General features: G+C 34.2%; 1 protein-coding gene across 4 annotated transcripts in view; it reads left to right on the top strand.

Moving 5' to 3' along the window:
* Nucleotides 1-27732, top strand: part of LOC145249693 (plexin-B-like) — a 575535-nt gene that overhangs the window by 495227 nt on the left and 52576 nt on the right. For 2 of the 4 annotated variants that reach the window (XM_080111499.1, XM_080111497.1), the window contains exons 14-22: nucleotides 2446-2551; nucleotides 9155-9321; nucleotides 9733-9881; nucleotides 18379-18487; nucleotides 20701-20837; nucleotides 22067-22288; nucleotides 24516-24621; nucleotides 25236-25505; nucleotides 26734-26895. In XM_080111499.1, the coding sequence (XP_079967625.1) occupies nucleotides 2446-2551; nucleotides 9155-9321; nucleotides 9733-9881; nucleotides 18379-18487; nucleotides 20701-20837; nucleotides 22067-22288; nucleotides 24516-24621; nucleotides 25236-25505; nucleotides 26734-26895 (1428 nt within the window). Of the gene's footprint in view, nucleotides 1-2445; nucleotides 2552-9151; nucleotides 9322-9732; nucleotides 9882-18378; nucleotides 18488-20700; nucleotides 20838-22066; nucleotides 22289-24515; nucleotides 24622-25235; nucleotides 25506-26733; nucleotides 26896-27732 lie in introns of all 4 variants that reach the window. The other 2 variants (XM_080111498.1, XM_080111496.1) reach the window with 1 other exon arrangement.

The raw sequence follows: 27732 nt of genomic DNA, 5'->3' as shown, positions 1-27732 counted from the left end.
AAATCCCTCTCCCTTTCACCAAAGCAATACATGATTTTATTATTATTTAAAAAAAACAAAAACAAAATGCTTCCCAGATTCCGATTTGGATCGACAATTTAAATGCCTGAATGACTAAAACCAAAATAGGCCACAAACTCTTTTTCTATCACTTGATCTAATTTTCTGATTACAGTTTTTAGTCTTTGCGGAATTCTTTTTTTTTTTTGCGCGGGAAAAAAATCTTCACGGTAATTAAGTTTCTCCGTCTATTAGAGAGTACGGAGTGAGTTTGTTAAGGTAAGCCCGAAATGCAACTAATATCTTCATTATTAAAGAATCAATCTTTCAACAGATTGATTGATTGAAACGTGGCAGGTGGGGGAGGGGAGGATGCTGAAATAAACATCCAAAAAAATAATTGCTATATATAAAAAGACGAAAATTGTCTGTCTGTCGGTTGATTAAAAAACTCATCTCTATAGTAAAAGTCTATGCTTCATTGCCATACAAGAAAAACATAAAAGAAAATTGCATCATCAAAACTATTACGTGAATAGCGGAAAATTTCATTATCACATGACCTCTGACATTTGACCTACTAGTTCCCAGATTTCTCATTTCATTGCACTAAATGTAAGAGGTCAAATGTTAGAAATGATATGATAGTGAAATACTTTTCTACGAGGGGCATTCCAAATGTAATGACTCCTATTTTTTATTCTACTGGAATGGATCAGAGAAGATTGCAAATTGCATTGTTATGATGACTGATCTTATACATTCATGACCTTAAAGCTTCCTCTCTCTATTATTGATATTGACGGTGTGAGACTCTAAGAAAACAACCCCTGTCATGGACGTGCGTCAGAATCGGTATGCGTCCTTGAATTCCGAGAAGTACATTGAGAATGGTGGTGACTGTGTAGAAAAATAAATTCGGGTGAACAAAAGGTCGCTCGTTTTAATGGTATCATTCCTGTTTTCATAAATCTTCAACTTTGTGAGTTAAAAAAATAGGAGGCTTTACTTTTGGAACGACCCTCGTACTTAACTGCACAATGTTCGCAAGTGTTTACTGATTGTTAGGTTCTATTTGTTATCGTCACTTTTACTTAGCCAGATCAGCCTGCTTTCCGTCATGGTTGCCAGTTTGGGGGAACTTTGTCGCGAATTTCAGATTTCAAAAATTTGTAAATTTTAAAAATCATCATTCGTTTATTCTATCTCTCAAACTTTGATGATGTTGAAACCCCAAGTAGAAATTTACTTCCAAACTAGCCTATCTCTGGCCAGGTCATTAGTCGAACTGCACGCCTGTGGAACTCTGTTCCGTTTGCCTGCTTTCCACCTGACTACAACTTGGATGTCTTCAAGTCCAACGTTAACAAATTCCTAATGAACCGCCCTCTTAAGTAAACACTTCATCAAATCTCCACACTAACGTAATGTACTTGCAATAACCCTTATCCCTGAGTGGCTTCCGGGCCTTGATAAGTGGTGACCACTGTGTAAAAAAAAAAAAAAAAACTCCATTTATCCAGCATGGCCGTAGCTGAGATTGCACTCACTACAGGAGTTTGTAGTGTAATTCAAATCTTGTCGGTAGCTGAATACTTGATGCTTCGCCAGGGCTATCAAGGGTATTTTTTATCGTGACGCCATCACTAGAAGGGATGCCTACCATGGCTTAAGAGAGGCCCGTCTACCCTCGAGAGAAGGATAGACCATGCCAGTTTCTCAACCTGGTATTTTACCTGATGGTATATACAGTGCCTCGCCTTCGTAAATGGTTACCCATCTGGTACTGGCCAGGCTTAACGTTGCTTAACTTCAGTGATCTGGCGAGAATCGGTGTGTCAACGTGATTGTGCTGTATTTGTTAGTAGAACTACATATCCTGAAATGGAACAGATTTTCTTTGGGAGTAATTTCTTTAGTTGAAGTAAAATATTTATAGATTAAATGTGCTTTTTGATGCCAAACTCAGTTAAGGACCAGTGCATTTACCAAGACTATATCTCCAGCTGATTGTCTACAAAGCTTAAAGAGCGTTTCTCCTAAGAATACTAAATTTTATTTTATCTCTCATTTAATACTGTTTAAACCCAAAGTAGAAACTAACCTATCTTTGATCAGCTCATTATTCAAACTACATAACCTGAAATGCGAAATCATTTCCTTAGTTGAAGCAAGGATTTTTAATGACCCTTTGCCGTTCCTAACGCTAATCCAGTGAGGTGATGGGGATCAATGCTTTTATTGAGATGACACCTTTAAGTGATTGCTAACCAATGCTAAAGAACACACCACCTGCCCTAAGAATACTAAAATGATTCAGATGTAGGTAAATTTCTTTTGTTATTTTTTTTTAGTTTTGTTGTTTTAACGTTTTACATTATCCGCAATTTTATTATATATTGTTCTTTTAATATTATGTTTTTAAAATGTCTGTTTTATTTCCAGCGCCAGATAAACTTTAACGATAAGGAACCTATCTTCAACGTCTCGGTGTCTGTGAAATGGGGAGACATTATAATTGAAAATGAAAATGGCTTATCAGCCCTTCAGGGTGAGTATTTTCTAGCCTTTACAATTTATTGAGACGATTAATCGGAATCGGGAATCGCAAAAATCTGAATCGCTTGGGATATCAGAATCAGAAAAATTTGTATTTATTTTTCGATTCCAGAAAAAAATTCTTTAAAACATTATTTCCCATTGTTAATATTAATGATAAAATTGATAAATATTTATTGATTTTAAGCTATCAATAAATATTTATTGATTTTACGTTATCAATGTGTCACGATTAACACCGGTCGATAGGTTCGAACCCGGCGACAGAAACCATCTCTGGCTTCATTAGCAAAAACCGTATCCATTCGGCTACCGTTAACCGCGTGAAATAACGTTGAACTTTAAACATTTTTTTTATTATTTTTAAATGTTTTTGACGTCAGTCAGAGTGATCTAATCATTATATGATGATCTGTGCAGAAGAGCTAAAATTGTAAGATGAATACATCTTGAAATTTAGAATATAGGATTTGATTATATAAAGGACAAAAGCCTATATTCCAAATTTATGATGTGTCAATCTTACAATTTATTCCTCTAAGTATGTTGACACGATGCACAATTTTTGACAGCATCTGTTTTAATTTTCGAGTTAATTTTTGGCTTTAAAATTTAAACATGACGTAATAAAAGAAAAACATGAAAGGTAATTGCAACTTCTCTCCTTATTTTCGGATTTTATAATCATGACCATATGCATCTATTTTCTTTTAATGAATTGATAGGTGCTTTTTTTCTGATGAGTCAAGGGAAAAATGTATTCTTTGCTTGATATAATAATTCAATTTAAGTTATCAATAAATATATATTGATTTTAAGCTGATAGCTTAAGTCACACCAGTCACTGGTGTATTCTCACATTTGCGAAAATGTATGCCGATATTATATCAGTTTAATCTAAAAATTAACAAAAAATAAAATAAATGAGACGAACATTTCCTTAGTTACTCTTTTATTTTCTCTTAAAAATTACATTTGCATTCACGATTATTCTATTCTTTCGTTTTTATTATTATTATCAGTTATCATTAAGATTAAGCATCGCCTATTTCTTTATAAAAGTTGAATTTGCATACATAATTATTCTTTACTTTCTTTTTACTGTTAATTATCAGTTAGCATTAAGATTTCTTTGTTTATAAAATTAAATTTGCATTCATAATTAATCGTTTCTTTCTTTTTAATTATTATCAGTTATCATTAAGATTAAGCATCGCTTTTTTTTTGCTTTATAAAAATTAAATTCTCATGCATAATCATTGTATTCTTTCTTTTTTAATATGATCAGTTACTATTAAGATTAAGCATCCCCTTTGTCCCTAAAGATTAAAACTGCAGACGTGATTATTAAAGTGATACTAGTACATTAAATTTTATTATGTAGATAACTAACATGGTTATCCGTGATAAAAAGGGTAACATATTTCTATTAAAACTTCTATTCTCTCTGTTTCCCATACCCTGTTTTCCTCTTCCTTTCTCTAACCCTTGCTTTCTCCTTTGCCCAGCCCATTCCTCTCTAACTATAGATACACAAACATGCACAAAGAAAACTTTATATATAATAGACATCTCGTGGAATTAGTCGCATTTTATATCCGAATTAGTACATAAGACCACTGCAAAATCGACAAAACCTGATACTGTAGACCTTCAGAGAATAATATTTTCTAAATTTGAGCTATTTTGCATTACCGACCAACAGTGTGGGTTTGGATTTTTGTTTTGTAGTTCTTTACTTTTAGCTAGATAAGCATGATGATGATGATTGCAACGTCTTGTCAGACGAGCGCCACTCCCTCAGACATTTAAAATCCATGAGCCCAAATATCTGAAGGAGTATCTATACAAATATGATGTTAAAGAGTCTTAGCTTTGTACGACAGCTAAGTCTCTCTCTCTCGGTTCAAAATGTTGAGATCCAGCAACAAGCAAGAGCAAGATAGCCAGCAACAAATTAAACTGCAGACCAGCTTAATGCGGGTACTGGTCTCCCGCTTTATGGTTTTTTAAATCAGAGATTTGCTTCTCCTAGAAAGGTTGCCTTCACCACGGTTTACGGGAGCCCTCTCTACCCCAAACAGATAAGCATACATATATACATACATACACACGGACATTTGCCGTTTATATAATGAATAAAGATGCCTAGTTACTTTTGTCATGTCTATGTAGATTAGTTTACCGAATAAATGACAAACAGAATAATATGATTACAGTCTAATTTGCTCTCGACAGGTCATTTTTTGGGGTCTTCTAATATCATTAATAATTTTCAGTTTTGATATGTTGGCGCTCAGTTGAAATGATATCACTGATCAGTAAACAGGTATCGAAGTGCATCTGCACACGTTTTCTGATTGAAGACAGAAATTTTAACCTTTTGACCTTTGTTGACTTCGATCGACTTTCGAGGTCAATCTCGGGTAACTTCTAAGACAACTACATTTATTATGAATGGTGACGCAACGGATTACAGCAACGAGCGCGTTATTTTAACGAGAAAGAAAGAAACATGGTGGGATAATGTGACACAAAGGGTAGAAAGTGAAATTAAAAGGCCAGCGCTCCAGAGAAAGAGCACTCTGACATGCAAAATGTCTGAGCAGCCCCGACGGAATACCCCTGGCCTGGCAGGCGACTAACAATAAATTAAGCCATATATATATAAGTGTGTGTAGGTTGAAACGTTGATCAGTTTGTATGTACCAACCGTAATGGATAAAAAAAAAATCATAATTAAAAAGTTTTATATTAAAAAGAAATTCTTTATACAAAGTTTGAAAAAGTTCCAGCTCAATGAATGTCTTTTTTTTTCCAGAGTATATATAGTATAATATAATAGTTCGCAAAGTTCCAACTTGTTGGTCGCGAACGAAACAATGTTGTAATGGTCACCTTTTGAAAAGCAATCAATTACCAACTGAGAAAATGTGATCTTTGGGACTTTGAGAACTATATATATATATATATATATATATATATATATATATATATATATATATATATATATATAACATTTTTATTTATTTATTATTTTTTAAAACTGTTTTAAAAAATAATAAATGAATAAAAATGTTATATATACGTCCAAATTAAAAAGGGCGATTTCTAAAGTAAATAAAAAAATGAGCTCCGAGGCGGAGCCAATATTAACCGTATGTATCGCTTGAAAAAACAACAATAACAAAATATATATATATATATATATATATATATATATATATAGTTCTCAAAGTCCCCAAAATCGCGTTTTATATATATATATATATATATATATATATATATATATATATATATATATATATATATATATATATATTGTATGTGTATAGATAGATAGGTAGATGGATATTATTTCAAAAGACCATGTTGCTATGTTGTCTTGTTCATCACCAACCAAGAACATACCAACAGTGTGGGTTGGATTTTTTGTTTTGTAGTTCTTTACTTTTAGCTAGATAAGCATACAGATATACATACATACACACGGACATTTGCTTTATATGTATTAATTTATATTGATTTATATGTATTAAATTCGAATTACGATTTTCAGAATAGGAAACATGCACGTGGTTATAACTAGGGCTATGACAACAGAATATTCTTATTATTGTTTTGATTCTTGAGCATATATCCGGCGGAGTTGGACGCAGTTAATCAACCGAGAACCCTAAATAAAATCATATAAGATATCAACTGATGCACACTCGAGAGTCAAAACAATGAAAAGAATATGCTGTTGTCCTAATCCTAGTTATAATTCAGCAACAGGAGTACTGGAAAGAGTTAAGCGACGTGAAACACAAAATCAACGTAATTAATGATAATGATGTTTCTTCGGTATTTTGGAAATACAGTAAAAAAAAAAAAAATTTAAAAAAAACATGATGATTCCTAATTCGTCCTTTATTTAAATTCAACTGTCTGCGCCATCTATTTTAAACCCTGTATCCCAAGTGATCGCACTCTTATTTTGCTTGCTCGAGTTTCCCTAGCCATAATGCGACAATTATTTTTTGTTCGTTGTATGATTAATATCATCAGGCGACCATATGCTGAGCTACAAGCGACACACGTTGTTGTTCGTGATGTGATGCCATTCTCGGCAAACCATCTGCCAAGGAGCAATTATTTTTGCTACACAAATTGCCTGTTAGTGATTTCTTCATTTTTCTTTTCCTTCTTTTTTTCTTTTTTTTTTTTTTTTGTTGTGTGTCTTCGAGGATTGTTAATTTTGCTGGATATTTTGCCGAGATGTTGCGCTTGTAGATCAATAATAATCCGTTTACCACCTTATTATACACCCGTCTTATCAGTGATAACCAAACAAACATAAATACAACTCCGCATAAAATATAAAACGTACCCGTAACCCGTTGGGTCACAACAACTACCACTATGTATTCGACTTTAATTTCATTAGAAAATCCGATACTTGTGTAGAATTTGAACTAGCCGCTCGGCTTGGCTCTGAACATGACGTCAACTATCGACTTTCGCCGAGCGTCGCCGAATATGAAAGCGTAACAACGCTACTCAAGAAAAATACTGAAGAAAACATTCAAATATTATAAAATCATCAGAATATATATATATATATATATATATATATATATATATATATATATAGTCATCCACATACAGTACTGTTTCGCCGTATCAAAGATCATCAGTGCGGCTAGACAGGCAACTACCTCAAGCCAGGATTGAAACCCGACCGCTCGTACAACATTCAAGGCTTTGAACCATTACGCCAATCAGCACCTGCTGTGCGGGTAGTGAATTAACGATGTTGTGACATCGTCCGAATACCTAAGCTCGATTTGTTTACACAAAGAGCATGGTTTATTACGTCAATGGTATATCGTGTATCACTTCCCAATATGCTCAACTCAAGATATATATATATATATATATATATATATATATATATATATATATATATATATATATATATATTCTGGCGATTTTAGTATATTTGAATGTTTTCTTCAGTATAATAAAATAAAATAAAATAAGTAAAGAAAATAAAAAGAAACAAAAACCTACCGTAACAATCTTTTATTTTTGTAACAATTTTTTTCAATGAAAAAATAAACGAGTAAGTTGTATTTTTTTTTTGTATTCCAATATTTCCCCCCAAACTCGTCTGCTCCTTTGCCGCGCATTGATTGGCTGATCGGAGTATTACGTCAGATTACAGTCAAACCCGAGCACATGACATCATGTTCCGAGCAACGCCGAGCGGGCGGTTAGTTACATCTGGTTCAAATTCTGTACAAGTACCGAAAATTCATAAACTGTGAAATATATATTAAGGCAAGTCTAAACGCTTTTCTTTACTAAATCGTGCCAAATATTGATACGAGGAAGAAACGTATCTGAGTAATATTTTTTTTTAATGGAAATCGCTCCAGACAAGGCATGAAGCCACTTGATGTAAGGAACTAAAAAAAAAGTTACTACTTTAATGTTACAAACTAGCCAACGATAAGTGTGAGGTGTACAGATTTAGTCCCAGGAAACAGCAATTCTTCCCCTTTGTCAGAAACGTCGCTTATGGAATCTGAGAACTAAAGCGCAAAATAAGAAAGTGAAAGTTGCGAAGCTGTCAAAAGTAAACGCAAGGTTCACTGTCTCTTCTCCTACATATGGCTTCAAAGTTTCGGTTGAAATTGGACTAATTTCTAAACATGATTTGGTGGGATACGGACTATCCGTTTGCCTACCCTTCTTTCTGGAGAAATGCATCGAATGCTCAGACAAGCTCTGAGATTCATATTAGTAAAATAATGTACTATTTTACCATCTAATTTACATACATGTTTGTGGTATGTAAATTAGATGGCAATTGTTAGATTGAAAAACAAGAGTCGTTATTTCTCTAAATCAGATATTAAGAAACCTTAGAGAGTGGTTGAAGTAAGGCGTGCAAGAGAAATGCTAAACGAGAGAGAGAGAGAGGGGGAGAGAGAGAGGGAGAGAGATAGATAGAGATGTTACTTTTTAAGTAAATTACGGTTAATTAGAATATAATATTTTTTAAAACATAAATCTATCTCAGAACAAAGTCATATGTATTTAATTATGAAAAAAAATGTCTTGAATTTCCCAATGTCTCAGAGGGGGTATTTTGTCATCTAATTTACAGACGTGTTTGTGGTTTGTACAGACGCCATGTGAATTTGGAGAAAGGTCACTATTTCTCTAAATGCTCACAGAGACATTAAGAAATACTAAGTGGTTGAATCAATATAGAGCGCGAGCATCAAAAATACATTAATAGCAAAGAGAAGGTTGCGTTACTTGTTAAGTTAATTACAAATTACAGCTAATTAGCATACAGAATATTTTAAAACCTAACTCAATGTCAGAACTAAGTTATGTGCATATATTTATGAAAAAAACAAAATGACTTGAATTTATTAATGTTTCGAGGGGTGATGCAGAATCTAGGAACACTTGTAGTCATTCAGGATCCAGGAATACCACTTGCTGTTGTTTTTCATGTTCAATTATTTTCGTGTGTTCGGTACCAGTTTAAGTTATTTTGTTTCTCCTTTTTTTTTTTTTTTTTTGTCTTCAGTAGAGTTTTACCGTTGCGATCGAGTTGGTCCGGATTGTGGAGAATGCATGAGCACTCGTTGGCGATATCCAGACATGAACTGCGTCTGGTGTGACTCTGGTTGCAAATTTCTACCTCGATGTAAGGAACAGGTTCATCGAGTGCACTGCCCAGATCCAAACATAACTTGCGTAAGTAAATATGTTATTATCACATAAATATCCAATCTATGGAATATTTACTCCCTCTTTCTTTTTTAAATGTTCTTACTAGTTTGTTCAAGCTAGAGATGGGGCATCCTGCTGAATGCCATACATTCACCTGCTAACTCAGATATTCCAACCGAGAGATCTTTTTAAGATTCTGACTGTCCCTTTAAGTGCAATTGTTTGAATCTCTCTTGCACTTGGTTCGCTGGGTATATTTGCCAGATAGTTTTTGAAATTCTTTTTCATGAGTCCAGTTGCTCTTATAATTACTGGAATGATAGAGATCTTCCTAAGATTCCAGTTTCTTTTCATGTGTGTGTGGGGGGGGGTGATGCCGTCCATTTTTTTTTCTTAATTATTTCTTCACTTTTTATATATATCTATATCTTTCAGGTTTATCCACTGTCCAGTCCAGTGAGAGGAGGAACCAAAGTCACAATTGAAGGGCACAATTTGGGTACACGATTTGATGAGGTTAAGAAAATTACACTTGGTAACAATAGTTGCGAACCAATACGACAAGATTACGAAGTTTCGAAAAGGTAAAAATCATTTCAATTTAATTGAAGGGTTTGTTTTACTTAAAAGCCAGCAATATATATATATATATATATATATATATATATATATATATATATATATATATATATATAGTAAATTCTTCATATCGGGTACTTATTAAACTGAATTTCCTATTATTATTTGACTAATGCATATGATCCACGTTCCGCACTGGTATCCGACATTTAAATCTTATTCAGCCTTAATTTCCAACCCTTGAGGACGTTTCAGAAGATACTTCCTCTATCATGACATGAAAGAAAAAATTTTTTAAATGTCTGTATTTCCTGAAGAAGAATAGTTTACTTATTCAGATATTTGAAAAGATATTTTTCAATTTAATTTTGACAGAAATTTTTATTAAAGTTAACTTTTTACTTGTCTGGTCTTTTCAATCATTAAATCCTTTAATTCTTAACATCGATTTTCAATCATTAAATCCTTTAATTCTTAACATCGATTGCTTATGAAAGAATGGTATATAAAGTGTGTGTGTGTGTATATATATATATATATATATATATATATATATATATATATATATATATATATACTTCAGAATAAAATTATCCAACAATCCAAGAAACTCAAACATTTCACGTCATAATTTTTAAATTCATTCATTGACTAAAATTTTATATATATATATATATATATATATATATATATATATATATGTGTGTGTGTGTGTGTGTGTATATATATGTGTGTGTCTGTATGTATGTATGTATGTATGTATATATATATATATATATATATATATATATATATATATATATATATATATATATATATATTAGGAGGTATATTTGGTAAAAAAAAAAACGGGAAAAGTGCTCAATACGTTAGTAGAGCTTAATATGTTTTTATTATTTCAACCTCGTGGATTTTTGCTTAAATCATTACCAGTTGTTTCAATAGACAGAACCATAAAAATAGTTTGCCGATCTCGTAAGACAATCTAAGCCTAAAAAATAGAAAAGCAAGTTTTCTTTTTTTTAAAACATATACATGAATATATATTTTATTATTATCATTTTATTTATTAGACACCAATGAAGTAAGTTCCCCTAAATTTTAATTTTATTCTTAAAAACCTTTTAAGTTTCGGCTTTAAATTTTAGATATTTTTAAAGAATCAAAAACATGTAATGATTCAAAATTCACCGATCACACCTTACCTTTGAGTCCATCCTACTAACTCCATGTTCTAAGATTCACAGGCAACATCAGTTGGAACAAATAGATTGAGGACATTGCTAAGACTGCTGCAAAGAAGCTAGGATCCTTCTATTGTGCTAGAAAATTACTCATGCTAGAGATAATCCTTTATCCCAAAGCAGCAAAATCTTAACCCTTCACTATTGCGGTCCTTAGATGCCGAAAAGCCTTTTACTTTCATAGCTTCTTCCCTCAGACTATTTAACTTTATAAGTCCGTCTCTGTTTCCTGCTTCCCTGGCAGTACTAACCTGCAGAAGTTTAAATGTAAGGTGAATAGACACCTTGCAGCTCAACTCCCCACAGTCTCCTGTAAGACACGATCCCAAATGCTAGCCCTTTACGTTTCAAGTGGCCATATGCCTTGTTTGGGTGTAATTTTTTGTTTTAAATAAATAAATAAATTATTTCTCTATACAATAGACACCTAGCTGCTCAACTCCCACGCTGTATGTGGGATGACGTCGACACTTCCCTGCCAGAATTGCAAAAACCTAACATCATCATCTCCCCTTACGTTTCAAGTGGCATTATGCCTTGCTTTGGGTGAAATTTTTTGTTGTTGTTGTTGTTTTAAATAAATAACTCGTTTCTCTATACAACAGATGAAAATCGCATATAACTCAGTATCTGTGCTGTGAACGTATTTTTAGGCACAAAGTAACAGAGACTGTTTTAATTATAAAAACAACTAAAAATGAACGAAAGAAAAAATATTGCAGGATAATGGGTCTTTTTTTATCTTTTTTTTTATGTGTGTGTTCTGAATATAAATGGAGGTTTTACCATTAATGAGGAGAAAAAAAAATTTTTTCCTTTTTTAATTGAAAAATTTGCACAAAATCCCATGCAAATTACAAGTGTTTATTTTTACCAAATCAAAAAGAAAGAATTTAGACAAATTTAATTAGCTACGTTTGTTAAGATTATTTTTACCCCCAAAAAAATATGTATTAACATATCGTGCCATGTGAATATTTATTTTTTTTTATTTTTGTCTCTAAAAGTCCATTAATTAAAATGTTTGAAGGAAATTCAAAAGTTATTTTTGCTGTTATGTGCCATCGTTATTTTCATGGAAAGTGTTCGACTGAGCTCCAATCTATGGTCCCCCCTCTCGCCAAACTTTCACAAGAAACACTCGTCTAGCTGAAAACACGTTCAATAATTCCCTCGACTCTTTATCTGTGCCAAAACCTAAACGTAGATTCCATGAACAAAGCTTCTTTCTTAGAACTGCACGCCTGTGGAATTGTCTTCCGTTTTCCTGCTATCCGGCTGACTACAATATGGTTGCCTTCAAGTCTAACATAAACAAGTTCTTGATGAGCCGTTCCATATAAGTTAACAAATTTACCGAATTGGTTACTATATTGTCCAATTTCTACCGTACACTCTTTAACCCTTATCCTCGAGTGGCCTCTTGGCCTTGATAATGTGGTGATGCTTGTGTAAAAAAAAAATTAGTTAGGGCTGTCTGTTGCATGGCATATCGACCCCTTTGTCTTGCCCGATCATCTTTAATTATAACAGAAAGATATTAAGCGTATTACGTTTCTGAATTTTTTAGATGAGGGTTGATTCTTTGTATTATTTGGATTCTTTGGACTGCTGCTCTCATCTGTTAGCAATTGCATTTTTTGAGTGTCGTCTGAGGATTGAATCTTTCAAAAACCAGAAGATATATATATTATTCAATTGGAATTCATTATTGAGATGAGTATTATTTATTTATTTATTTATTTATTGCGGACTATTATCCTCATCTTTATTAGTTGTTGTTTCACGATGCTTCAGCCAACTATCCCTATGGCCTTCGTCAGGTGGTAACCATGACGACAACAACTATGGAAGGTAGTAATCGCTTAGGATTCAATTAGAAGTTCCAATCCTGTCACGGTTCCCACCTGATGAAGGGCAGAGGAATAGTTGGCCGAAACGTGAAACAACAACTAAAAAGATGAGGATGATAGTCATCAAAAAATAAATTAACAGAAGAGTGTAATTTTAGAATTGAATTTTACCAAGTACTATATCCAATACGCCACGGGTCCTTGTGTCCACAAGGACCCGTGTCATAGTGGGCAAATTGCAAATTAATTAGGACTTCTATCCAGTCACCAATTATTGAACAAGAGCATGCTACCTCCACGAATTAAATAAAGGGTTCCGTTCAAAATTCTGTGCAGATTCCTTAGCTCGACAGAAGGAATCTTGAGTTCAACAGAAAGATTCCCGAGTTTGCCAAGATACACTTGAAGAACGTTGGAGTTTACATCGACCGAAGCATTGTGAAAATAACTGTCAACACGGTAGTTTGTATAATGCAAATAATACGAGTAACAGAAAAATGTCTGAATCCAAAATATTTATTTATTTAGTAAACGATTAATTGAACACAAGTTGCTATTTTATCTATTGTTGTGGTTAAATTGAAGCTTGTTCATAAGTTTTCCAATCCTGTTAATGCATTAATGGCCATAATCTCAATGATTGAACTCAGCATAATTCCATAAGTTGTATCAGTAATCTCAGTGCACTTCCAGTTGAGGTTTTGATGGTGCTCTCTCTCGTCGGTCTTTCCATCCTCCCTGACCCTTCATAAATATTTTCTGTTGTAACGTTTTCTTACATTAAAATTCTTTTTACCTGGGCATTCTTTGGTTCGTGTGCAAGAAATGGTAAACTTAAGCATTTGTTTGAAGCTTTAGTTTAAGCTTATTCTAGATCACACGTGAAGTAGAGACTAGTATTCTCTTAATTGATTAATTAACTATCTTATTAAAGGACTAGCAAGACCCGTTAATCGGCGTTGCCCAGTGGTAGAATGCATCTCTCCACCCACCCCGCATAGGTGGGCAAAGTGACCAAGGACCTTAAGGGGTCATTTAGCTCTTGACGATTATCAAAGTTTTCCTCATTGTTAGCGATCTTTCTCGTGCCCGTTCCATAGGCAAACTGAACTGAAACCTTTGTTTCCAGATCAACCTCGATATCGGTGACGTCATGCTATGTCGGCTGACGTCTCTGTTTTTATTCTACTTTGACCTGTTGAACCTCATCTGATCTTTCGTGGCACCATCATCTTTCATGGGAAGCGGTTAATTTCCCAAACTTTGTGTCACTTCAAAATGTACTTAGTGGGATCCTTGTCAACATTAAAACTAGCTGATGTTTTTCCAACATAGGACAATCCGTTAGATAACACCTTGTGACGCTATCCAACGTTGATGTAACTACATTATTTATTTATTTGTTTTTGTAATTTTTATTTGTGATCTTTTTTTTTAACACTTTTTCACCTTAAACAGAGCATATTGCACTTAAAATGTACGGGCCTACTATTTGGGATCACGTCTTACAAGAGTTTGTGGAGAGTTGAGCAGCAAGATGTCTGTTCATATTACATTCAAACTTCTGCAGTTTAGTACAGCCAGCGAAGCAGGAAACAGGAAGGGAATTCCAAAGTCAAACAATCCAGCGAAAGAAACTATTAGAGTAAAAGACTTTCCAGCATCTAGGGACTTCAACAGTGAAGGGTGACATTTTGCTGCTTATTAGATTAGTCGGGTGGGGGTGGGGGGTACGTCGAGGGAGCACAAGTACTATGAGTTCATCAGAACACATTCCATTAAAGTAACCTTAAAAAAAACAAAAACATAGAGATGCGACATTGCAGTGATATGACAGAGGTTGGGGCTTGGCTGAATGTGCGGAGCCTATTAGATCTGAGACTCTTTTTTGAATCCTGTCTAACTCTGATTTTTTTCTTCTTTATTATTATTATTGTTAGTAGTAGTAGTAGTAGTAGTAGTAGTAGTAGTAGTAGTAGTAGTAGTAGTAGTAAGTTGGTTCCACAAATACTGAGAAGAATTTCACCAAATCTGACATGAATAACTCTTGACATGTCGGAGATAATATAATTAAGAATAAAACAAAAGCCTACCGGCTTTAACACGAACGAGACTAAAAGTCGTATTTTTTTTTTTGGGGGGGGGGTCTTGGTAACAACAGTTAAAGGAAACCTGAATTGCAAATGCCGAGCATGAATTAACTTTAAATTTCCCGGGGCTCTTGACAAAATTTGCCTTAATTCAAATTTAATAAACAATAATAAAACTATTTATTTTAATTTTGTAAATTCAAAGGAAGGAATATTTTTGTGAATTCCTCGTGTCAGGTAAATAAAATACGTTCATGATAAAATACTTGAAACAAATGTGTATCCTGATCTGTTGTTGGATATTGTGTCAGTATTTTTAAGCTGTTTTTTTTTTTTTTGCTTTTTTTTGTGTGGATTGTGAATTCTTCAAGGATTGGTTGTTTAGCTGGATTGCTGTTAATTACAATTGGTCAAGATAAAAGTGTAGTATCTGTTCTTCAGATGCTGCACTTCCATTTCTTGTTCTCTTTCGGTGGAGGATCAGTCCTTCACGACTGAGACAATTTTTTTATTTTTGTACCTTTTCTCCACGTTAAAAAACGACCCTGGTGTCTAACTCTGTCCCGTGGGGAAGCATAGTAAATAGGTACAATTAACATAACGACGTTTATATCCAAAATATTTCATTTAGGTGCGATATTCAGGTAGAAACAGTTAAAAAGAGACGGTTATCGTGGTAGTTGTGAACATTTCTACCCAAAATATTTCATTCTTTATTTGGGTAAGATATTCGGATAGAGACTGATAAAAAGGTATTTCTGCATTTAGCGACCCGTGATTTCTACGAAGTTTCTCGAGTGTGCTCAGCCGCTGACGGGAATAACCGAAAGCGGCCGATCGTGACCGATACGAGAAAATTATAAAGAAAACAGGAAAAACATGGAAATAGAATAAGTAAAATTACAAACCCCTAACCTTAACGCTAATCCTAACGCTAAACCTTAACCCTAAACCCTAACCCTAAACCCTGACCCTAAACCCTGACCCTAAACTCTGACCCTAAACTCTGACCCTAATCCTAAACTCTGACCTGCGCAATTTAAATAATTTTTTATTTCTTCCAATTTATATAATAGTAGTCGGCATCGTATTAGCTAAAAATAAAATGTTCGTTAAAAATTGAAGAACGCTCGGCCGACCTTTTCCGGTTATTTCCGTTAGCTGTTGGGCGAGTCCGAAAATCTTTGTGGAAATTACAGGTCAGTAAATGCCGAAGCACCAATAAAGGGACAGTTATCGTGGTGGTTGGTAACACATTATCACTGCTCGCTGTTGAGTTGTATGAAAGTTCAGGAACCTTCTGGCAAGCATGAAGAGAAAAGGATGAACAGTAAGAAGACAAATTTACTTATTTTCTGCTTTGATCTTCCACAGCATACTGGCATGTTTCCTTCTCGCCAAGTCATAGGTGTAAACTCCATTGAATGATCCCAATGCAAATTACGGGTTAACAAAAAGTGTAGTGGTCTTGCTACAAGGCTGGTAGTTGATCCTAGTTATGTTTGTCACAGATGCTTCGATGTTGCCCACCCAATCAATGGTCGAGCAACAGTGCACGTGGATGTAGATGGCACCCCACTTGATGTTGAAACTACCTTCTACTACCTGGGCGACATGTTAAGAACACACTATTGCTGTTATGTTGCATGTGGGTTAGGGTTAGGAAGCCAATCCTTACATCTAGACACATTTCCTTCAAGATTAATGCTTAGTTTTATTTTAGGAAATATAGTAGAACCCCGGGATATGGTGACCCCACAATACGGTTTTTCAGGTTACAATGTGGAATACAATGCTTTCCGGCTCTTGGTTACGGTATTTGTCTCGCCTTACGGTTTTATTTATAATGTTATATTATTATATACATGTGTATTATATACTGTACTGTATTTTGTTACTAATTTTTAATAGTTACTGCATACAATTTTGCTTAGGCCCCGCCATACGGCGATTTTCATCTTACGATCCGAGCCAACGGATTAATGCCGTAATCCGGGGTTCTGCTGTAGACAAATGAAAGTGTGACCTAATTGTTCAAGCCACTTAATTTAATTTATATATCCTTCATTAAACAGAGCTACATGATAAAACAATATATTTGTTATTATTTCGTTAAACTAATATATAAAATGAAGACTGTTATTTTACCGTTTCTTTGACGCTAATTACTGTTATTACTGCAAGCCAGGTGGTTCGTGAGGGCAGTGAGGGAACTCGATTTTTCGGCCAACTAAAATTTTTCGGGCTAACTAAAAGAAAGTAACTGATTTTTTTATCAAGGAGTTAATTCCCTTATGCCAACTCAGTCCTTGATGAATCTATAAAAACGAGTTGCCTGTGTGTATGTACTCTCTGGAGTGCATACACACAGATAACTCGCTTCTTATCAGGTTAATCAGGGGTATTATCAATAATGGCTGAAAAGTCCAAAAATAAACAAATTACTGATAGAAATTCACTCAATAAGTATCACACGGTCCTGGATATGACCTAAAACTATATCCGATGGTGAGGCCCCAGCTTGCGGGCCTTGGAAAGTGTGGAGCCACCCTTTAATTGTCATTGCTCCCAGGTCCACTCTGACCCGGAGTGGTAGTATCTGTTAGGGTCCCAACTATGGGTTAAATAGAATCCGACTTAAAAAAAAAAACAAATATACCCATTTAAAAATAGTTCCTCAAAATAACTAGATTCGGCATTAAATAACCTGAAAAAGGTTGATATACCGTAAAACAAACAAACAATAAGTATCACGAAGTGTTACAGTGACAGTTATGTGGATTTCTATCAGTGTTAAAAATTGGGGAAGAGAGAAGGAGGGAGAGAAAGCGAGGGAAAACGGTGAAGGGGTGAGAAAGATGGAAGATAGATAAAGAAAGAGAGAGAGAGGGGGTTGTAATAGAAATATGTTACACCTTTGCCCCGGAAAATGCCGGATAGCTCTGCTATATATGAAATAAAACCGATTTATTCACTGTAAAATAAAACTACTGTACACTCTTAACCTTATCCTCGAGATGTCTCTGGGCCTTGATAAGTGGTTATGCCTATGTAAAAAAACAATTCACTGTTTCTTTGATGTGAATAGCCAGTTTTTATTTATTATTGTTATACGTTGTTATTTGAAATATAACGTACTTAACTACAATTAATTATTAATGAAATAAACTTGATCCAACGCACATGATTGCTTGAATATAATAACAAATGAAAAAAAAAACCGTCCAGGCCACACCAGGGAGGGGCAGCTATTAATCTATACATATTTCCAAATTTATTTTTGTTTCATTTGTTTTGCAATATCTACTTTTTCAGAATTGTCTGCATTGCTGGGCACAGTAGCAACCTCACCGCAAGTCATGGTGCAGTGAGGGTAAGAATAAACAACTCCAGGGCCACATATAACAAGTATTTTTTCTACAAGGTGGGTTTTATTCATTTATTTAATATGTCATATAACAAGTATTTTTTCTACAAGGTGTTTTTATTCATTTATTTAATATGTCATATAACAAGTATTTTTTCTATAAGGTGGGTTTTATTTATTTATTTAATATGTCATATAACAAGTATTTTTTCTATAAGGTGAGTTTTATTTATTTATTTAATATGTCATATAACAAGTATTTTTTCTACAAGGTGGGTTTTATTCATTTATTTAATATGTCATATAACAAGTATTTTCTATAAGGTGGGTTTTATTCATTTATTTATTTAATATGTCATATAACAAGTATTTTTCCTACAAGGTGGGTTTTATTTATTTATTTAATATGTCACATAACAAGTATTTTTTTTACAAGGTGGGTTATATTTATTTATTTAATGTCATATAACAAGTATTTTTCTATAAGTTGGGTTTTATTTATTTATTTAATATGTCCTTTAACAAATATTTTTTCTACAAGGTGGGTTTTATTTATTTATTTAATATGTCATATAACAAGTATTTTTCTACAAGGTGTTTTTTGTAATTTTAATTATTAGGGGCGTGCAATAAGTACTGCCCCTGAGCCACTTCCAGTTGTCTGATCTAGCTGAAATTTTGCATGTGCAATGATTTATATCTCTATGGGTTATGTGGCAAATTACAGCTCTGAATTAATTGTAGTTTCTGTTTTACAGGTGTTTGAACTGAGTCAGGTGTGAAATGGAGCCTGTTGAATGTCGAGCAGTGATCCGGTTTTTGTATTTGAAAGGACACACACCACGGGAGACTTTTGATGAAATGAAAGAAATAATGCCCCATCACTTGTAAAACACTGGCATCATGAATTCAGACATGGCCGTAAGTTGGTGGAAACAGCTCCCAGACCTGGTTGCCCCCCTTCTGCCATTAATGAAGCATCTGCCCGTTAAGTTGAGGCTACCATTTTGGAAGATTGCCAAATAGTCCAAGATGTCAAGATTTATACAGGGTCTGTGGAAACTATCATTCATGACCATTTGCATATGCATAAGGTGTCTGCCAGATGGATTCCCAGGTTGCTCACACCATTTCAGAAGTGAGAACGCGTCGAGTGCTCGAGGAGGAATTTGGAGATGTGCCAAGAAGATGAGTCAAAGTTTTTCAAAAGACTGATTACACAGGATGAAACCTGGGTCCATCACTATGATCCAGAGACCAAAGCCCAGTCAATGCAGTGGAAGCACTTGGACTCACCACCTCCAAAGAAGGCGAGGGTGCAGCCCTCCGCTGGCAAGGTCATGTTCACAGTCTTCTGGGACTAGGACAGAGTAGTGATGACAGATTTTCTGGCAAAGAGTACCACAATTACAGGAGTCTATTATACTTCACTTTTAAGGAAATTAAGGGAAGCTATCAAAATCAAGAGGCGGGGCAAGATCAGCAAAGGTACCCTCCTCCTGAAGGACAACGCTCCGGTCCACAACTCGCATGTCACCAGATCAGAAGCACGGGCATGTGGTTATGAAATCCTCCCCTATCCTCCCTACTTTCCTGATCTTGCACCCTCTGACTTTCACCTCTTCCCAGCCATGAAGTTGTTTTTGAAAGGAAAGCGTTTCCCAGATGATGCAGCCTTGATTTCTGAAGTCACGTCATGGTTGAAGGGCCAACTGGGGGTGTTCTACAAAAATGGTCTCCAGAGCTGCATCAAACGATGGGAGAAATGCATAGCTCCGGGTGATTCCTATGTAGAGAAAGACTAATAACTGTGCCAAGTTTCGTTGCTCTACTGCTATGGGAAGTGGGTCAGGGCCATTACTTATTGCACGCCCCTCGTAAGAGGCTTGAAAGCGATCAAATTTAAGTCACATAAAAAGTATTTTTTATAAGTTTGGTTTTATTTATTTAATCCCACTCTGTTAATATAATATAATAAAATAACTATGAATGCCCACAAAAATAAAGTATAATTATGTTAGGAAGGCAAGAGGTGACAGTCAACGATTTATTATAAGTCGGTAAGATAAAATATCAGACAAGCTTATAACCTGCCCATTCATCATTTCAAACTGTTTTATGTTCTTGTCTATCATTCAACTGACAATCAATTTAACCCGTTTCCTCGGGTGGCCCCTGCCGTTGAAAAGTAACAACACATTAATATTTTTTTTTTTATTTTAAAATAAAAAATATCGTTCTGTTGCTTAAATTTTTATTTTCCTTTTCAGGATCCGAAAGTGGAACGTATTGAACCGGCGTATGGTCCGATGTCTGGCGGATCTTTCATTACAATAATAGGGCAAGATCTTAACACTGGAGTAAATATTGTTGCCAATATTGGCAACTTTGAATGCCACATCAAAAGGTTGGTACATTATTTTTACTCTGAATTTTAATGGCATTTAAAACACAAGGAAATCATATGATTTACGCATGAAGATCACGTTCAAAAAATTCCAAGAAAATTGGGATTCCGATTCTCACAATTTTAAATCTCTTTTATTTATTACCTTTTATTTTAACAACATCTACATAAAATATTTAGGGTGATATTTTAGTCTGAGACAAGCGTGGGCGGGGTAAGGGTGCCCGACCTAACCGTGGCCTAAAATACGCTTAAATATATTTTAATTCATGCAGATTTCGTACTTATTATTACAGAGCAGATGTATTTTATTTTATTTTGTTTTCTTTTCTTTTCTTTTTTGGTTAAAAAAAAATATGTATTCACTCTGTTGGGTGAGAACAAGAAACATCATGGCTGCCAAGGGCACTTGATAATTCGAAAACAAAACAAAATACTGTATGTGGATAGACACAAACTGAAGTAAATTAAGACATATAAAGGTGGAATAAGCTATGCGGATTAACCTTCATTAATACAATATATATATATATATATATATATATATATATATATATATATACATGACAATTTTTAGATTGTAATTATAATTATTATAAGATAATTATTTCTCCTGTCAAACAACGTCGCGCCCCACATGATCCATGCAAGCCAACAAACCGGAAGTCTAAGATTTGAGTTTAGCTCTCATTTAAGCTCAACGGTTGAATATATTCGAGCTCATGATTTGAAGTCCGAATCTCTTGCATGCGTGCGAGTACCCTGCTACCTTATCAACCACGCCACACAAGCTTACGTGAGCTGTGATATTGTTTGACTGTGGCTTACTTGTGTAATATGTATATTGTATCGTTACCTGCGTCAGCATGATCACATGGTCATATGGAAGAATCATATTTCAGAAATCTACCTCTGTTAGTGAATCCTCCTTGTTTTTGCAAGAACTCTAAAATATTCAAGAACATGGTATGGGTTTCCTTTTCCGGCATGTGTTCGACTTTCAAGTGTGCATATTATGTCAGCAATCCTGCAGAAAATTGGAAATTAATTTTATTTGTTTTAAAAATGCTTTATTATTTAAACTTGATAATGTAGGGCTTGTCTTAATTTATTTTAATTATTTTAATTATTTTTTAATATCTTATTTATTTTTCGTGTATTTATAACTAATTCTCGTTCGTTTGAGATTTGAATTCATTTTTCTACGTTTACTAATATGTTTTTTGCAGTCGTAATATTCATGTCACAAGCTGTGAAGACAAAACCGCCAACGTGACGAGCTGTGAACCAACCAGGTGCGTCTGTAAGACGTCCAAGAATATTTATAACATAACCAAACCCCTGGACTTTACCATGACGTTCGATGACCACAAGTGTCAACACCATCATGTTTTCCAATATCTTGATGACCCGACCATTACAAGCATAAGACCATTGAAAAGCATATCCAGGTAAGTCTAGAACTCCTGTGACCCATTGGGTCAGTACTTTTTTGCTGTTTATGGAAATCACTTCACACAAGGTATGAAGCCACTTGATGTAAGGAGCTAAAAAATACTACTTTAAACATAAGACCATTAAAAACATATTCAGGTAAGTTTTGTGAAATCTAGATAGCCCGTAACCCATTGGGTCAGTATTCGTTATGTATATTATTAAATATTCATGGAAACTTTTGGAAATTTCTAAATATTTTCTCTATATATCTGTAAATGTTAAACATTGATTTGTAGTGGCCGATGTTTACAGATCGATGTCCAAAATCCAAAATGCGTAAATTCGTTTGTGCGCATGTCGTCTGTGCATACACTATCCTGGACCAAAACAAATAATTATATTTTGGACCAATCAGAGAATTTTCTGAATTTATTTGAAATGGTTTTTGTGGGAGCCACCTAAATCCTTTAAAAAAAACAGATTTTTCTTCGATAAACCAATGAAACCCAGTTGACGGATCAGTGTCGCTGGGTGCTCCTCTGTTGGGTGTTCATCTCTGCAACATCTCTCTCCACTCTAACACACACAAAAATTAGTGAACACACAATCACACACAACTCATTGTCGTCTGTCAATCTCTATAAACTTTATGTATTGAAATATTCCAATCCATTTCACATAATATTCTTCCTAATACGAAGTCAAATGAACATTGACTATTATAAACAACTTTCAATGAATTATAATTTATTTTAATTAGCAGAGAAGTTTTGATAACGATTTTTCTGACCTCTATAACGTTCGGCTCTTAATTAATCGATTCAGACTTCTTCAATATCTCAGTTAATGAATCTCCTTGTTTTTACAAGAACTCTAAAATATTCACGAACATTCTATGTTTTTCCTAATGCTATAAACCTCCCATTTTAAACATATATATAAAATATCTTTTTTGTGAACATATGCCCTGTGAACTGATGATTTTGTTTTGCTTACTGCATGACAATCTTTCTCGTTTTTCTCATATCTAATTATGAACACAAAAATCTTTTTAACTGAAAAGATTTCTCTGAATCCGGCTCATCCCAAAAATACTTCTCCCATTACAAAATACCCTTGAAGTAATACCCCAAAACTGGTGTGGAAGACATTCTTAAAAACTGATGACCGACAATTCCCCAAATATTGTGATTTAAGTACGCCTTGTTGTTGTTTTTTTTTGTTTCTAGAAAGATATGTAATATTTATTTTGCTCCCAACTTTATATCGAATCACACTATGTAATTGTTGTGACCTTGCAGGTCATTAAACACAGTGTCTTTTTTTTTTTTTTTTTTTTTTACAAGGGTGTCACCACTTATCAAGGCCCAGAGGCCACTCAAGGATAAGGGTTAATTCTGATTCTGGGGGCATAACTGCTACTAATCGTTGTCTGTAGAGTTTTAGATGTAACTGTATTTATTGTTTTTCTAAGTCCATGAATACATTAGTCATTGTGATTTTAGCATAGTAAACAGTGGGAATTTTGAAACTAGGATTACTTAGGGGGACGATTCAATTAGAACTTGTTCACATTGGACTTTTTCTTTTTTTTTTTTTCATAGGTATCAACTCATTATCAAGGTCAAAGAGGCAACTCAAGGATAAGGGTTAAAGAGTGTACAGTAGAAATTGGACAATATAATAATCATTAGTAATGAAAATTTGTTAAATTTGATAACTTATATGGAACGGCTCATCAAGAACTTATTTACGTTAGACTTGAACACAACCATATTGTAGTCAGCCGGAAAGCAGGAAAACGGAAGACAATTCCACAGGCGTGCAGTTCTAATAAAAAAGCTTTGTTCATGGAATCTACGTTTAGGTTTAGGCACAGATAAAGAGTGGGGGGAATTATTGATAGTGTTTACAGCTAGACGAGTGTTTCTTGTGAAAGTTTTGCGAAGGGGGACCATAGATTGAAGCTCAGTCGAACACTTTCCATGAAAATAACGATACATCAGAGACAAACTCGCAACATCTCTTCTTAGCAAAAAAAAATGTTACAGATATAAACGTCATGATTCTGGGGGCATAACTGCTACTAATCGTTGTCTGTAGAGTTTTAGATGTAACTGTATTTATTGTTTTTCTAAGTCCATTAATAATTGATAAATATTGAATGTTTTTATTTGTTTCTTAGTATTTGTTCCATCCATTATCCATTATCCATTATTGGTGTTTCTTTTCCATTTTTAGTGGTGGAATGAACCTGACTATAACAGGGAAAAACTTCCATGCAATCAAGTATCCGAAAATCTACATTGCAAGCGGCAACATTATCCCAAACAAAACAAATTATGAGGTATGAAATTTAAATTAAAATTGTTCTCTCTAGAAAAATGTAAAAATATCAAATATCTCTAATTCTTCATAAAACTATTCCAAAGTTTGTATTATTTAGATTCTTCGGACTAGTGTTCTCATCTTGAGTGTCATTTTCAAAAGGGCCTTAGAGTATTTGGAAAAATCAATTGTAAAAGTCATATTCTCCTGAAGGTTGAACGTTCAATTCTTAGTGTTGGCAACCAAAAAATACAATTGCGAATTACTTAGGACCTCTATCCAGAAAATGACAGAACAAGAGCATGCTACCCGTAAATAAACGGTCCTGTTTGAAATTTCATCAAAATTTTCTAGTTCGACAGAGTTTGACAAGATACACCTGAAGAAGGTCGGAGGTTACATCGACCAAAACGTTGTGAAAATGACACTTAATATGAGAATAGTAGCCCGAAAAATATAATACAAATAGCCAATCCTCATCTCAAAAATTGAGAAACGTCATATTCCAAACTTCTCTTAATTTTGCCTTCATTTTCTACCACGTTTAAATACACTATTAAAACTAACGTTGGAACGTTAAAAGTCTTTAAAAAGTTTTCTTTGTCTTCAATATATGTTTTCTTTAACTTTCAGAACTGCACAGTCATGAATAGCACCACAATGTATTGTCCAAGTCCTCCTTGTCCAATCAGCCTTAACCATCATATTACTCGAAGAGCCGCCGTGAAGTCTCATGTTGAGCAGCTGGCGTTTCTAATGGATAATGTCAAAACTGTTCAGCATCTGAATGAGTCGCACAGAAACTTAGAGTCAGTCCTTCATTATTACACTGACCCTGTCATCTACACTTTTAATGGCATGGACAAAATTAAAAGGCTCAAAGCAGAAGTGCTCATTATTGATGTAAGTATCATTGATATCTTGCTAAGTAAAGTCTCCCTACGTTTTGTGCCAGTAGGAGTGTGGTCCCTTATGTATTTTCTTAAAATTCAGAATTTGTATTTTGAAACGATTTATTGAAATTAAAAAAAAAAAAACGAGCAAATTATTGAAAATTATAAAAATAAAATTATAAAAATTATAAAAATAAAAATAACAAACTTAATCTTTATTTGCACTTGTCTCCAGCAAGAAGCAGACGATATCCAGCAGAGACGATTACCGATGTTGATTACGCTGATGATTTTGCTTTGTTTGCTGATGACAATGCTAATGCATGGAAGTTGCTACATATCCTGGGAGAGTCAGCTGTAATGATTGAACTGCAGACAAACGCAACTAAAACAGAATATATATTCTTCTACCAAACCGACTCAATTTAAACACTAGACAGAACATCACTCAAAAAAGATGACATCGAATATTTCTGCAGCCACATCACATCCACCAAAAAAGACGTTTCCGTCAGAATAGTCTTAATCAGTTAAAAGTTCTATAGAAATCTATCTTCTCGGAATAGATCAAGAAAAACATTTTTTAGAGCCGTAGATACGGTGCTGCTTTATTATTCACCAGCATGAATTCTCAGTAAAAAATCTTGAAAGTAAGTTAGATGGAACTTGCACTAGAATTCTCCGGACAGTGTTAAACTTAAACTGGAAAACATACCCAACCATTAGACGTCTGTATGGTCGGTTCTCCAGGATCTCTTCAGTAATAAGAGAAAAAACACGATATGCCGAACATTGCTACAGAAGAAAAAATGAGGTTGTCATTGATGTGGTACTGTGGGATCCTAATCACGGAACCTCTAAAGTAGAAAGACCTGCCAAGACGTACAAAGATTATTGATAGAAGATATTGGCTTACAACTTGAACATCTTACCAAGGCCATGTTAGAGAGAGGTTAGTAGAGGGAAAGAGTCAGTATGGTCCGGGCAACCCGCCCAATACGATGATATTGTGAACCCATGCGCCCTGCCTCCTTGGTAGCTCAAATGTGAGAGACAACGACATTAAAACAACGAGATGAAAGAGAAAAAGACTACAGAAACAGCGTTGGGGTCGGTGCTTGTCAAGTGTGGTAGCATATGTCGGTCTCACACAGAGATATTAGTTTGACCAATAATCAGCTTTTGATAATAACTGCAATGCTAATTTTTTTTTTTTTTTTTTTTTTTTTTTTTTTCAGGGAAAGAATTTGAATCTAGCGGCGCGGGAATCTGATGTTATAGTTCGCATTGGCAATGAAAGATGCAATATAACAACATTCTCTATTCATCAGCTGGTGTGCCGTCCACCCAAACACCAGCCTGATGGACAAGGGAAAGATAATTCCTTACCTGCCGTTATAGTAAGTACATATTTCAAAAACTTCAAATTTTATGGCAGAATTTTAATAAAAAATTTTCAGTGTCTCTTACACAAATTTTAGCTATTTAAACATATCATAAGTTTACGTGCAAAATGCAATAAATAAAATTTTTTGAAACTGAGAAAAAGACATTTTTGCATAGTGCAAATACTGTTGGACAAAAACCCATGTTTTTTTTTTTTTTAAATTAAAATATCAAAATTTGATTATGAGAATACGAAAATTAAAAATCTTGAATTCTATGATAAAAATATTTATTTGAATTGAAAGAATTGTTTTTTGAAAACTCATATCAATCCACCCATTACATTTGTATGAAATACGTTTCTACTTAGATTAATGCAATATATTCACTAAAAAAAGAAGACAGTTGTCATAAGTGTTGACATATGCACAGATATAATCAGATGTGTAAGGTAGAAGTATGACCGTATCCAAAGTAGGTTCATTAGATTTGAATTTTTCACATTCCAAATTCACGTGCAAATATAGTGAGATCTTGTCTTTTCCTGGAAATGATGTCACTCATGTAATCTATACTAGTTCCAAGTGAACATTTAGGTTGAACAAATGTGATACTATCGACGTTCTCGTTCTGGTCTGAGCAATTTTCTAGCACGGTAGAGGGAGCCCACCTTATTATTTTATTTATATGATAACTAGCAGGACCTGTAGAAATTCCACAGCGGCATCTTTCATATTGCTGCTGGGCATACTGTGGACGCTCAGTGTGAATGAAGATCCTGCATCATTATTGTATCCCTTTTGTTAAAACTGTTACATTATTTATCTAAATAATCTGGTTAATGTACTGTA

Source organism: Euprymna scolopes, chromosome 28 (assembly GCF_053919585.1).
Source record: "Euprymna scolopes isolate OS-2025 chromosome 28, ASM5391958v1, whole genome shotgun sequence".
In the NCBI taxonomy this organism is placed as follows: domain Eukaryota; kingdom Metazoa; phylum Mollusca; class Cephalopoda; order Sepiida; family Sepiolidae; genus Euprymna; species Euprymna scolopes.
Note: the sequence above shows the minus strand (reverse complement) of the source record. Positions and strands in the feature narration are given on the sequence as shown.